The sequence below is a fragment of the Macadamia integrifolia genome, chromosome 4 (genome assembly GCF_013358625.1).
Source record: "Macadamia integrifolia cultivar HAES 741 chromosome 4, SCU_Mint_v3, whole genome shotgun sequence".
NCBI lineage: Eukaryota > Viridiplantae > Streptophyta > Magnoliopsida > Proteales > Proteaceae > Macadamia > Macadamia integrifolia.
In genome coordinates this window covers 21,053,776-21,067,407 of record NC_056560.1, presented here as the reverse complement: position 1 = coordinate 21,067,407, position 13,632 = coordinate 21,053,776, and the positions used below count along the sequence as shown (strand labels likewise).

At 38.3% G+C, this 13,632-nt stretch overlaps 1 protein-coding gene across 1 annotated transcript in view; it reads right to left on the bottom strand.

The window, feature by feature from the left end:
* Positions 1-13,632, bottom strand: part of LOC122076317 (wall-associated receptor kinase 3-like) — a 28,308-nt gene that overhangs the window by 8,440 nt on the left and 6,236 nt on the right. The window contains exons 4-5 of the mRNA XM_042641631.1: positions 8,038-8,118; positions 1,380-1,490 (exon numbers count right to left, since the gene is read on the bottom strand). Coding sequence (XP_042497565.1) covers positions 1,380-1,490; positions 8,038-8,118 — 192 coding nt within the window. The remainder of the gene's footprint in view (positions 1-1,379; positions 1,491-8,037; positions 8,119-13,632) is intronic.

Sequence of the window (13,632 nt, the reverse complement as noted above, 5' to 3'; positions counted from 1 at the left end):
GAACCAGTAGGAGAGAAGAAATCTTCTCCGTTAGGCCTGAAATCTCAGGCGAAGGGGCTCAAGGGAAAGCTCGACTAAAGTCACAAGATGGGTGCTCAGATCTGAAGGCTGGGAGGATATGGAAGAACCTGAAAATGGAACCTGGCGGTGGGTGCAGTTGCAGCCCAGTTGCAGGCTTCTATTAGCCCAAGGATTGTGGCTTATTTCCAGGTAAATCTTCAGGGATTAGTGTTGCCCTTATGTTGGTTTTCTTCAACCTAAATCAAAGGTTGAACAGAAGCTTGTTCGAAAAGTTTCAGCAGCCTTATGTGGGTGGACTGTTGCAGAAAATGAAACATAAAAGTAAATAAAAGATAACAGGTTATTAGGGGGAGGGGATAAGCTGTAATGGATTTCCAGAACAGAGATTGTTGGAAGAGAACCAGAAAAGAAGAATAAGAAGAAATAAAGAGGGAAAGAAGAAAGACAGCAGAAGAGGGGAGATAGAGAGAGACCGCAGGGAAGAGGAAGAAGGGGGGCAGGGAGGGTGATCGCACCAAGAGTGGGGGGGGGGAAGAAGACAGCCATGCAGGGGGGGTTTCTTCAATCAATTCATTCTTTTCATTAATCAACTAAAACAACTGTGGCCCATGGCCTTACATAAGTAGGAGAATAGTTACTAAAAACGAGAAGTGCCAACTAGGAAATTAATCTAACATAAAAGAAATTTCCTAATTTAAAATCTAATAAAATAGAAACACAATAAAACTAAAATTGGAAAGTTCTACTTACTTATTAGCAACCCCAAAATAACCTAAAATAAAAGATAACAAATATTCTCAAATAAAATAAAATCCTAGAATATTCTAATGATCTTGAACCCAAATCAGTAACTTGGAACCCAAATTGGATCTAGGTCTTGGTCCGGGTTCTGGAGCGGGTTTGGGTCGATTCATCAGAGCGCTGCTACATCAACCACTTTATTCCATACAGGCGTAGACAGGCTTTGCCTAGGGTATTATCAGTGTAAGTCTGTAAGATCAAAGGGGATTCGAATGTGTAGTTGGTTTCCTTTTATGTCAAAAAAAATAGTGTCTTTCTTACATCATCAAAGAGATCCAGACCCAAGAAGGATAATTGACTGGCAAATGAGGTTAACAAGTTAGGGTTGGAAGGTGATCCATATTTCTAGGGGCTTCTATTATCCATTTTAATGTACTTTTCCCATTTTTTCATTCTTCCCTGTATCATTTCCTCTCATATTTGAAATAATTGATCATTCCAAACATAATTTATGAACCAACAAGTCAAAAACCAGGCAGAAAGAAACAAAAAATAAAAAGAGATAAATGAGAAGTAATAGGGAGAAAAGATAGATCATAAAAGTGATACTTCTGCACCGGCTCTAAAGGATGGTAAGGAGCCAGACGTGTTAACATCTCTAAGACAGTGCAACCAAGGCTCCATATATCAGCTGCAAGTCCATAGCCATGCATCTTCCGATTAACAACCTGCATTTGCACAATTTGATATAAGAAACACAGTACCTAAAATGTGCAATATTCAAGCACTTCACTCAGAGATGCCAGAAAGATCAGCTGGTAAGCACCGTGGCTTGTTACAGCCCTGTCCAATCGACTCCCGCCTCACCTGGGTGGGTTGGTTGGGGGAAAGGTTTAAACACCAAAAAAAAAAAAGGGGGCACTTGACTCATTTCTATTTTTCCATCCGGCAGTGCCAATCACCAAACAAACATATGCTCCCAAGCACTTCACTCAGAGATGCCAGAAAGATCAGCTGGTAAGCACCGTGGCTTGTTACAGCCCTGCCCAATCGACTCCCGCCTCACCTGGGTGGGTTGGTTGGGGGAAAGGTTTAAACACCAAAAAAAAAAAAGGGGGCACTTGACTCATTTCTATTTTTCCATCCGGCAGTCCCAACACCAAACAAACATATGCTCCCATTGCCCGACATTTTATCAAGTGTATAAAAACTTATAGAAGACTTTGCTTAAAGAATTTCAAAATGCAACCTGATATCAAGACCAAAAGAAATTTAGTTGAAGCCCCGTTCAGGGAAGCACGCAGTTTACAAAAGGAAGAAGACACGAAAGCAAGTGCACAAAAAAGAAAAAGATCGAAATGACTCGTGGTTCCAAAATTGTCGAAATGTCAAAACTTGGCATCCTTTTTTGCCGGAACGTAAAATTCAAAATCCCATATTTTATGGCGTGGAGAGGAGGATAAATGGAGATATCACACAGTGATTTGGTGTGTTGAGCTAACAAGAATGAAGGTTTAGTTATAAGACCTGTGAAGGGGTGAAGGGGTGAAGGGGTGAATGTGGCTTTGTTAGGGAAATGGTTGAGATTGAGATTGAAGGAAGAAAAATGATGGAAACAGTAGAGAGCTTCCAAATATGGGGTTGTGGGAGGGAGATGAGAATCAGGTAGGGGCAATTGATGCATATGGCATGGAGGTTTCGAAGGTCGTATAAAACATTCCTCACGAACTGAGGGAAAAGGTGAGATTCTTGGTTCAGGATGAAAGCAACTGAAGTTTTGCATGATCTCTAGTGTGAAGATGGGCCCTTTAAAGAGTTTCCTGATTTATTTGTAATATCTTGAAATCAGGATCCGGTGGTGGAATATTATATTGAACGGAGGGAGGGGGTGAAGGAGAATTTGGGTACCACTATAGGAAAATTCTGAATGACAAAGAGGCGAGAGGGTGCTGGAGTTGATGACAGCATTGTGACATTGCAAACACAAAGAAGGGGCTGTGAGCATAGTTGACAAACTCGGATTCAGTAATAACTCAGTAGGAGAATAATTTGAGTTCACAAAAAGAAGGCGATGTAAGCCTAATGGAAATTTTCTAAACAGTCATATAGAAATTCCTAATCAAACCCAGACAGTTACTGAAAAAATCAATTCTCTTTACAGGATGAATAACACATCCTGCTAAGCTAGGCCACAAATTGACCAACATTTCCTCGAATGTCACATCCTCTCGTGATAAATTGGCTTTTGTCCAGGCTAGGCTGCAAATTGACCTCCTCAATCTCTCCCTTGCTCTTGAGCAGACCATCTCTGTTGAGCTTGCCGCTCTCCTGGCCCAAGAAGAAAGTTTTCTGAAGCAAAAATCTCGCATTAAATGGCTTGAGCTGGGCGATTCCAATTCGGCTTACTTCCATAGATCCCTCAAAGCTAGGAACAACTTCAACTACATCCCTTATCTTGGTGCTAGTGATGACACCACTCTTAGCTCCCCTGAGCTATCAAATCCAAGGCTTCCTCCTACTTTGCTTCTTTATTCAACCCTCCCTCCTCTTCTGCCCCCCCTGATTTCCCCTCTAGCCTCCTCAATAAATTCATCCCTCCCTATCTGATTCCCTCCCTCTTTGTCATCCCTTCTGATGATGAGATCTCCTCTGCTATCCTCTCCCATAAAGATAGCAAAGCCCCAGTCCAAATGGGTTCAATATGGGATTCTTCATTGTTGGGACATTATCAAGCAAGATCTTCTCAATACTGTGCAAAGTTTCTTCTTCAATCTAGCCCAAATCAGTGGGATCAAACATACATTCATATATCTAATACCCAAGAAGGAAGGGGCCTCATCCATGACAAATTTTAGGCCCATCACCCTCTGCAACCTTCTCTACAAGTTCATAGCCAAAATCCTTGCGAACAGGATTCAGTTGGTTGTGGACTCTCTTGCCAGTCCAAATCAATCTGCCTTTATCAAAGGTAGAAGCATAGCTGATACATCATCCTCTGCCAACAAATTGTTCGAGTTTTGATAGGAAGTCCCATTCCCCGGCTACCTTCCTTAAAATTGACATCCATAATGCTTTCGATTCCCTTAGATGGAACTTCATCTGCAAAGTACTTCATGAAATGGCCTTCCCTCCAGTTTTCATTAACTGGATTCACTCCTGCATCTCCTCCCCTCATTTCACGGTTTTAGTCAATGGGTCCCCTAACGGTTTCTTCTCCGCTTCTGTTGGCATTTGCCAAGGATGTCTTGTTTCCCCCCTTCCTTTTCTTCCTTGCTTTTGAAGTTCTATCCAGATCCATTCAATCATCCACTGATCTCAAATCCTCTCTCCTTCTTTCCTCGGTCTTCACGTTGAGTTCTCTCCCAATCAAATACCTAGGGTTGCCTCTCATTTCCTCCCAACTATCTCCCCACCATTGCACCTCTATGCTTGATCTCATTCGTAAAAAGCTTCAACTCTGGAAATGTAAGCTCCTTTCCTATGCCGGTTGCCTTGAGCTTACCAAATCCGTAATTCAATCTTGTTTACATATTTGGGCTGGTGTGTTTAAGCTTCCTATTTCTACCATCAATAAGTTGAAATCCCTCATGTGCTCCTTTCTCTGGAAGGGGACTGACTCTTCCCCGCTTCCTCCATTCCATTAACTAGGAATCTATTTACCACCCTAAGATTGAGGGGGGCCTCAGCCTTAGGAGAATCTCAAATGTCAACTCAGCTATTACCCTTAAACTCATCTAGAAAATTTTATCCAAGCAAAAAAGCATCTGGGTCTCCTAAGTCTACTCTTCCCTCCTCCGCTCCGAGTCCCTCTAGACTGTCCCCATGAGAATTGGTCCCTCTGGTGGCAAATCCTTCACCTCTGGTCTTCTGCCCTTAGAGCTATTCAGTCCTCCACCTCCGATGGCCTCTCCACTTCCCTTTGGCTGGATAACTGGACCCTTCTGGTGTCCTCCTTTCTATCATTGGCGCTAGAGCTGTCTACTCCTTAGGTCTTCCTAAATCCTCTCTAGTTGCCACCATCATCTCCAATGGCTCTTGGTCCCCCTCTCTTACTCCCCTCTCCTAGCTTCCTCATGAAACTCTCTCCCCCCTCCCCTCCTTGCCTTCCTGAAAAAATCCTTTAGTCCCCCCCTCCATCGAGTTCCTTCTCCTCTTCCTTTGCTTGGAACTTTATCCGCTCTCCTCATCCCCTTGTCCTCTAGCACAAAGTTGTATGGTTTAAAGGTCACATCCCCAAGCATAGCTTTACCGCCTAGAGAGCTCTCTCCAGATCCTCCAGATGCAGAGGATCTGGAGGCCCCAGACATGGTATCCCCCATAAACAATCTGGATCCTCTGCAGCGCTGCATTGGAAGTGAGCATTTGGGAGCTGGGGGCACATCTGAAGGGGCGTCCAGCCGTCAGATATTCACTGCACAGGATGCAGAGGATCTGGAGGCCCCAGACATGGTATCCCCCATAAACGAATTCGGTTATGTAGGAGGCCCTTTCTCCCATCATTGCAATAGCAACCAATTTTCCTCTCATCGTATGGAAGGAATAGATGTTTTTCAGTTCTGCTGGTGTCTTGAAATTTATCTCAGGAAACCTAGTTCAGGAATGAAAACTAATCTAGCACCAAATATAATCTGAAATATCAAACACTTGAACAACACAAACACAAATATAGAAGAACGTCTTGGACTTGCTATAGTTCTTTTGTTTAATATGTACGGGATGAAAGACCATTAAAATAAGGGTAAATGCAAAATGGGGGAGGAAAAAATGAAGTTTCAGGACTGAGAGAAATTCAAAGAGAAGCTTTCAAGGAGCAAACCAATATGGTTTCAAGTTATGATGGCCTAGGGTCTTCATCACCGAGGAACTGCAAACCCTAGGTAAATAAACAGAAGGAAATATAGAAAGAAAATCAGTAGTGGAAAAAGTTTCGCCCAATGACAGGATCAATGTCTGAATAAAGGTACCAAACAAGTAGGAAACATGAAGCCTATGGTAGGGACTGCAATAAAAAGAAAGATCCAGGTGAAACTTGAGGAAATCAATGAACACATCATGTTCTAGCTACGATTTTTGACAATATTAGAACCAAAGTTGACTCTCAAGATGCAGAAGAAACCTGACTGCCTATTTGTTTGACTACAATTAAAAAGACAGAGCCATAAAATTTAAGATGTTCCGGCTACAGGAAAACACTTCATCATATATCAACACTCACAACCAAATTAACTCCCAGAAATTTGCCAAAGTGTATAAATTAAAAGCTATGAAGTATTCAATCACTAGCTGATGTTCAGCAGCAACTGGACAATGGTTTCCTGTTTCACAGTTGCACCGAACTTCAATCACAGAAATATATTATAGGTCTATTAAAGATCATCCTGGAGATGAAAATAAAAGAAGTGATAACGATATGAAATTCGTTATGTAGGAAAGGCACATGCAGTGCACATATATATGTACACGGGCTGTTCAATTTTCTAGACGAATTGGGCTAGTGGCTTATTTATTAGTTCAAACTACAGGTAAATGAGGAACCAAAATTGAGTTGTCAGACCTCTCTATTTCATACTCAAAAAATTTACATGGTATGATGTTTCTTCTTCCTCATCGAACAAGTTCCTAATGAGCTAATGAATTGGCATAACATAAAGCCATGAATATATGCACCTAAAGGACATAAATATTTGATCCAATCCTTCCATATGCTGTCACCAATGAGGCAAGCACCACGGAATGAGCTGATTCATTGGACCCTAATTATTTTCACAAAGGAAATGACAATCCTAGATATGAAGGAGCATTTAAGAGCTGTAACTTCTCTAAACGAAGCTCCTGATTCAACTCACATGTGCTGCTCCAACTCTCTACCGTCATTTTAGAAAGCTCCTCATGCAACTCCTTACTTGGAACTCCAACCCCCACCCCCCCCAAAAAAAAAAAAAAGAAAAAGAAAAACGATAGATACCAAGGGTCCAAGATAACCCTTATTTGAGGAACTACATAATTTTTTCTATACAAAGAACAAAGTACAAGGATGTCGGTGAAGCCAGAAAGAAGGGAATAAAAAACAATAGACTCAAGGTTTAAACCTAGAACTGTAACCACTCCTACTGACATCTTCTTTGCAATTTGGCAAACATGTTGGCCACACTTAGCCCTCTATTGGGTTGGGGTGTTCAGCCTGGCAGCATGGAAGGAGCATCTGTAAAAGAACTGTGAAAATTTCAATGGGGTACCACCCAAACCCTGAATCATCTGAAAATTGTGTAAGAAGCTCCCTTTCCTACAAAGCTGTGAAATCCCAAGGACATGAATAACCCAATTCCAAGTAGGAGAGCAAGAACCCAACATCTTTCCATTCTAACCGGCCGTGAATAGACAAAACCTCCCCTGCTCTCAAATTACCCCTTATTACTCCCTTCAATGCCTAAAGGTTCACGATTCTCCAGAAAACACTTTTGACATTTGAATTTGATGGAAGTAACTGTAGATGCTGCTGACATTATCATCTTCTAAAAGTGTTCTTCACCATTTGCTCTCCAATATTACCAGAAAAATACAACATGCCCAAGAAAAGCTAAGGGGCAACTGCTCAAAAATCCTAACAAGAATATATAAGTGTTGGTGTAAGATACTGTACTTAATCAGAATGTGAAAGAAATAAATGATGCCAAATGAAACTACAAAAAATCATTAAAAAGTAACTGTAAAAGTTGACATTATCATCTTCTAAACATGATCTCCAATATTACCAACAAAATACAACATGCAGCAGAAAAGGGTGGAAAAAACAAAAGGGAAAGGAAATCCCTGGAGAACTAAGAAATACTCCAAAAATGAGTTAACAGAAAATATTCTCTTGATAAAAGTATGTAGCAATAGTTGCTTAATACAACGTCCAGAAATTCTAGGCTTGAAGGAACTTTTCCAATTTCAAATTGATTAAAACTGAGATGCATTTATTGCTCAGATAGAACCAGCAGGCCTTGTCACAACGGCAATGCAAGTCCTATACCATGAAGTAGAAACAAACATGTCAGAGACTCAGTATAACAAATTTGACATTTAAGTAGGACGCATCCATTGTTACTAAACAACAAAACACTAGCTGATTGGAATTCCTCACGCATCAATTTAATTCTAGTTTTGAATGAAATTACTTGCAGCAAATAAAGACACAGTCAAAAAACATGACAGTATTGAACTACTCCAAATCTTCAGCATTCATTTAGAGACTATAAAAAGCATCGAAAACCTATAAAATTTTGAAGATACCTTGAGAGAGCCAACTCCAGCAACTGGAGTCAACGGCGATGATGGATACGAGACGGGTAGAAGCGATGGCACTGTCAAGTGGCATCAGAGATTCCACGCTTCCTAACGCCATGACCATCCTGAAAGTGAACGGAGTGATAAAACATGAAAATTAATGAAAATCCTAAAGAACACCATTAAAACAGATGCTAGGGTTTTACGATCAAAGGAAGCTTTTGAGTTTACCTTGAAGCACGAGGAGTTGTTCTTATGGGAGGGAAGAGGGAATTCATGGTAGCTTTGGGTGCAAGGGTTTCAGAGACTACATTTCTGGAACGAAATGCAATAGACCTAGCTCCCGCCATCGCTGATCTACGAAGCGAAGCCATCCTCTCACACGATGAGAACCAACAGCCAAGGGAGGGAGGCGCGACTACAGCCAAAACTCCTTAAACCCCAAGGGCTTTGATAGAGATGTAAACATTTTGCAAAACCAGACCAGGCGTGAACTGAAAACGGACCCGGTTTGGTTTTTGATCGGTTAAACCACAGGTTATAAAAAAATGGAGTTCGGAGCTTATGCAAGCTCCTCCCTCCTCTGAAATGACATATTTACCTCTCTTTATTGGAGGAGGAAGACATAGAGAGACACTAACCCATGCTATGCATCCGGACATGAAACTCAATCTCATAAATGAATTTTAAAATAACAAAAATTTAAGAAAAATTGTGAAATTACTTGGCAAGAAAACTTTAGCCTAATAAGACAATTGAACCACATTGATCATGGTTGAATAGGCCTCCTAAGCAAACCATGTATCTTTACGACTATTTTTAGGTTGTCCTAAATTTTATAGAGAGAATAATTTTTATAGGGGAGTGTAGTGTCCACAACTAGACACGGTCCGGAGTGAAATGATGTTGTGCCTCCTCCCCCACAAAATGCCTAATCTCACCTTACTGGATGCACTTGCGCACATTTTCATTGACCCCAAAACATGCACAAGAGTTACACTCTCCCATAGAATAACATTTTTCCAATTTTATGTTTTCTTTTTTACGGGGTTTTAATTTATCCATCTATTAGGGACCTTGAAACCCACTTATTACAAAATTTTAGCTTCAACTGACCTGTCATATTATTATATGTGAGGACTTATAAACCTTTCCTTGATTATGTTGGAAGACTTAAAAAAAAAAAAATTTGCTGCCTCCTCTGGTTTCAAATAGCCAAATTAAATGACAGATAATATAAAATTAAATTTTAATTATGTAATAATGTAAGTGATTGATTATAACTCTATTACTTTAGTTTTGACTCAGATGGCATATTCACAGTTGAGTTTTGATTACCCGTATAAGTGGAGGACCCGCCAAATGTCACCACAAAATGGCTCTCTTTCACAAAGAGTTCATGGGTTTTCTTTCTCTTTAATTTTGGTCCAGTCAGCCCACATAGAATGGCATATGTTTTAAACATGAATGGGATTTTTTGGTCCCGTAGCCCATAAACAATGGCTTCTATATCTTTTGGGTCGGCCCATTTCATAATTTGAATCATACTGTACTGAGAGCATTGATATTACTTTCCCCACTTTTTGGAGTTATTCCCCAAGACTCCGTTTGATTGTTAGGAAAATTAATTATCCAACATGATTGTATAAATGCGGATTAATTTTTTAATCATATTTAACAATAATGCTTTTTTTAGATTTTTTTTTTTTTAATAATCAAAGGGATTCAGATGCAAATTAAATTGAAATTTTATAACTAAATATGGAATGATTAGTTCATAATATAATTATGTGGTTTATATTTGAAAAATTCAATTCTTTTTTAGGAGAAATGAACACTCCTTGGTCTTGTGACCCTTGCGCTAACACTAGAGCTAATTAAGGACACACATGGGCATCAATAAGGGGTTGGTTTCTTGGGATTTACAAGCGTGGGGGCATCATTTCATTGCCCTCTGTGTCTAAGCACAAGGAGCATTCTTTTCTCATTCCTTTCTCTTTTTTTTAACTCTTAACTTAAAGATTTTTTTGCAAGAAAACAATGAACAATAAGAAAAAGATTACAACTCACCTATAAAGATGCCATTTAGACACTACCCAAAAAGGTTAGAGAAAAATGTTGCTGGCCTAGAGTGAGGATGAGTATATATTAGCCCCCATTGGTCCTGTGGAATCATTTTAGAGTAGCCCACATTTGGGAGAAGGCCTCTTTTTTTTTTTCTTCGGTAAAAGGAGAAGGCCTTCTAAAGTTGTGAATTTTGAACTGATAAACCGTTGGTTCTAAATCGATTAAAACTGATAGACAGTTAAACTATTTAAACATAATAAACCAATTAAAACAATTGGTTCTAAACCATGTAATAAAATTTGGTGTTTCAAGCCCAACATGGGATTTCTTTAGTGGGCCTACATCTAATCAAGCATACAGGAAAATGGGGTTTTTGGGACGGAAATTTTCTGTCCCAAATACCAAAATAGTATCGCTAATACCTATTAGGGACAGTAAAAACTTCTGTCACACATCTATCTTTACAATGGCCATCGCATAATTTATGAGACGGAAAAATTTTTTCGTCCCTAGGTTGTCAATTGCGATAGATTTTGAGACGGGTTTTTTCCATCGCAAATTATTACTAAAGCGACGGAAATACCTGTCGTAAATACTGTGTTGTTAAGGCCATGTAGCGACAGTTTATTTCTGTCACAAAAGAGCATAAATTATATGAGATGGAATTTTTCCATTGTAAAAAATTTTAAAACTTTGTTTTTTGGGACAGATTTTTCTTGTCGCGAATAGGGTCTTTCTTCTAGAGACAAATATCTTTTATCCCAACTAACAAAGACTGGGATTTTTAGAGACAATAAAATTCTGTCCCTAAAAGTTTTTAAGTAAAAAATTAATAATTATGATTTTTTCATATACATATTTACCCTGTTGTCACACATTAGTAAATCCAACTAGACATTTAATGATTATATCATCCAAAAGTATTAACATCAGACAAATCTATACAAGTTAAATAGTTATTTCATCCTTAGACAAAATGATAAGTAAAACTATTTTTGTTCCCAAATCTAGACATTAGAAATACGATGGGAATTAAATGAACAAGTCTTTTAAGTTAAAATTATGTCTGCACTTTATGTTTGCATGAGGACTTAACTATTGTCCTAGTTCAAAATGAGAAAAAAAAAAAAATTATAACCACATGAACTAAGGCTACTCTTTTTTTTTTGGGGGGGGGGGTTGGAGGGGAAGGAACACCTAGAATGATGAAAGTTTCTTACAGAGTCATCGAACCCATCTTGGAGGTCGTGATGGTAATCATAAGAACCCTAAACCAGAGAGACAATGCTTCCAAAAACTACATAGGTAGTAGATAAAAAACTACATAAGATCCCATGAGTAATGTCAAAATAGATACTTGAGAAGTCTAGACTTCTGACCTTTCATATAGTTTTAAATAAATGTCAACCAAATACGATAAAAAATATATTCCCAATAAAATCGTAAACAGACTAATTTCAATATGAACATCTTTAAGCAGAACAAAACCTGAAATTATAATTAAGACAACTCCTCCAGATTAATACATATAAGAATGGAATGCATACATAATCAGTTGCATATCTGGAAGTTGGAAAAACCCTTTCATGTTGAGGTGTTGCGTGCTAGTAATGGAAAATTTCATGGCATTAGCAATTAGAAGAGGAGGACAATCCAAGGGTTAATCGAGTCTTAAATGTAGGGACCTTATAATATCAACTGTAAAAACAACTACTACGAAGTTGTGAGAAGATTCAGATATTACAATTGAAAGTCCGAAAAAATAAATGACTTCCAAATGATCAAACATTAAACATGGTTTAGATTATGATTCGCTACAAAATATGAAATTTTTTGCATCTTATACTATGAACTCTAAGTCCCACCATTGCTCATGGTTGTGAGTCTAAAGCACTCTCAAATAAATGGCTCCAACATTTAAGGTCTTTAAGGTGCCAATACTTGATCCTTAGTTCCCAAGGTACAGCATTAGATTTTGACCATTGAGGCAGCCAATGTCTCCAACATTTGATCTTCACATTTTCCTCTCTTTCTCCTCTCCTCTTTTCCATCGTCACTTTCTCCTCTCTCTTTCTTCATGAACAGGTACTGATATCAAGTTCCATTACTATCACACTAACTATATCAATATCCACCATAATTGTAGGACACTAAAAGCTGCATAAATGCATGCTAACCAATTTCAACCACATGGAACTTACAAAATAATTCTAATTTTTTTTTTTTTGATCAATATATAATTTCATTACCAAATAGAATTCATATGGGTTGTGATCAAGTTCTCATGTGTGGTATGTTGATTAAGTATTTGAAACTGTAGATAAGTGAGGGTAATAGGTTTTTTGATGGATTCCTAGAAGCCAAAAGGATTAGGTTCAAAAACTCGATTGAAAACCAGAATTGCAGTGACAGGTTTAGAAACCAAATTTTAAAAATAAATTCAATGACAGCAAATCGAAGATTCAGATATGATCCAAGGCTGGCCGATGATCAATTATATATGGAAAATAATATTTTCCCAAAATCTTGCTCAAATCTGATGGATGGATATGAAGTTATAGGTTAATTCAGAATAAGACAATAAGGGCCCGTTTGGTATCGTTTCTATTCCAGAAATTTCGTTTCGTGTCAGAAACGAAAATTTCAGTTTCTGTGTCAAAACGCCGTTTTTAAACGATTTATGCCTGTTTGGTGAATCTGTTTCTAGAACAGTTTCAGAACTAAGAAACGACATTTCTGCCGTTTGGTAATGCTTGTTTCAGAAACGGTTTTTTTTTTTTTTTTTTTTCTTTTAAGTCAATAATTACAAAAATAACATTAAAATACTATAAGCATATAAATTTTTTTGGGACAATAAAATATTACACACCAACGAAAAAAAACATGGTTTCCAAAGGATGAATAAAATACAGTATTAACAATGCCTTGTGCAAGTTAACTATTACATAATTCCCCAAATTTTCACTTTTTTTCCAAGTCTAAAGACTTGAATGCATAGAGGATGTCTTTCATCTTATTTGTTTGGTCCTCTAATCCTTTAAGTGTCCCTTCCAGATATCCTTTCATGTACTCGTTTGAAACGGAAAGTGGTCTGGATGATGTTGATGTTGAGCTTGAGCTTTCTGAACATAATGTATGTTGTATGGTAGAGATATGTGTTTCATCTTTCAACCATACAAACATACCACATCCACGGTTATCAGCCTATATCAAATAATAGATGTGATTAGGGTCGTTGAAATTTAACATCGAATTAAACAAAAATCATAAATTATCTATAGGTATAGGTCAATCATAGAAATAAATTACCCCAGTTGAACTTGGGCAACATAGAAAATACTGTCCCTTGTTTGGACCTTTGACCGCAGTTCATACTTTGCATTGACCTTTACCACATCTACATAGATGTAGTTGGTCCACCCACATGAAAAAATTACATGAATCTTCACACTTGAAAAATTCTCTTCCAATATTTTTATCCGACTTGGTTGTATATTTACCACAACTCTTTCCACAAATTTCACAAGTTGCTAT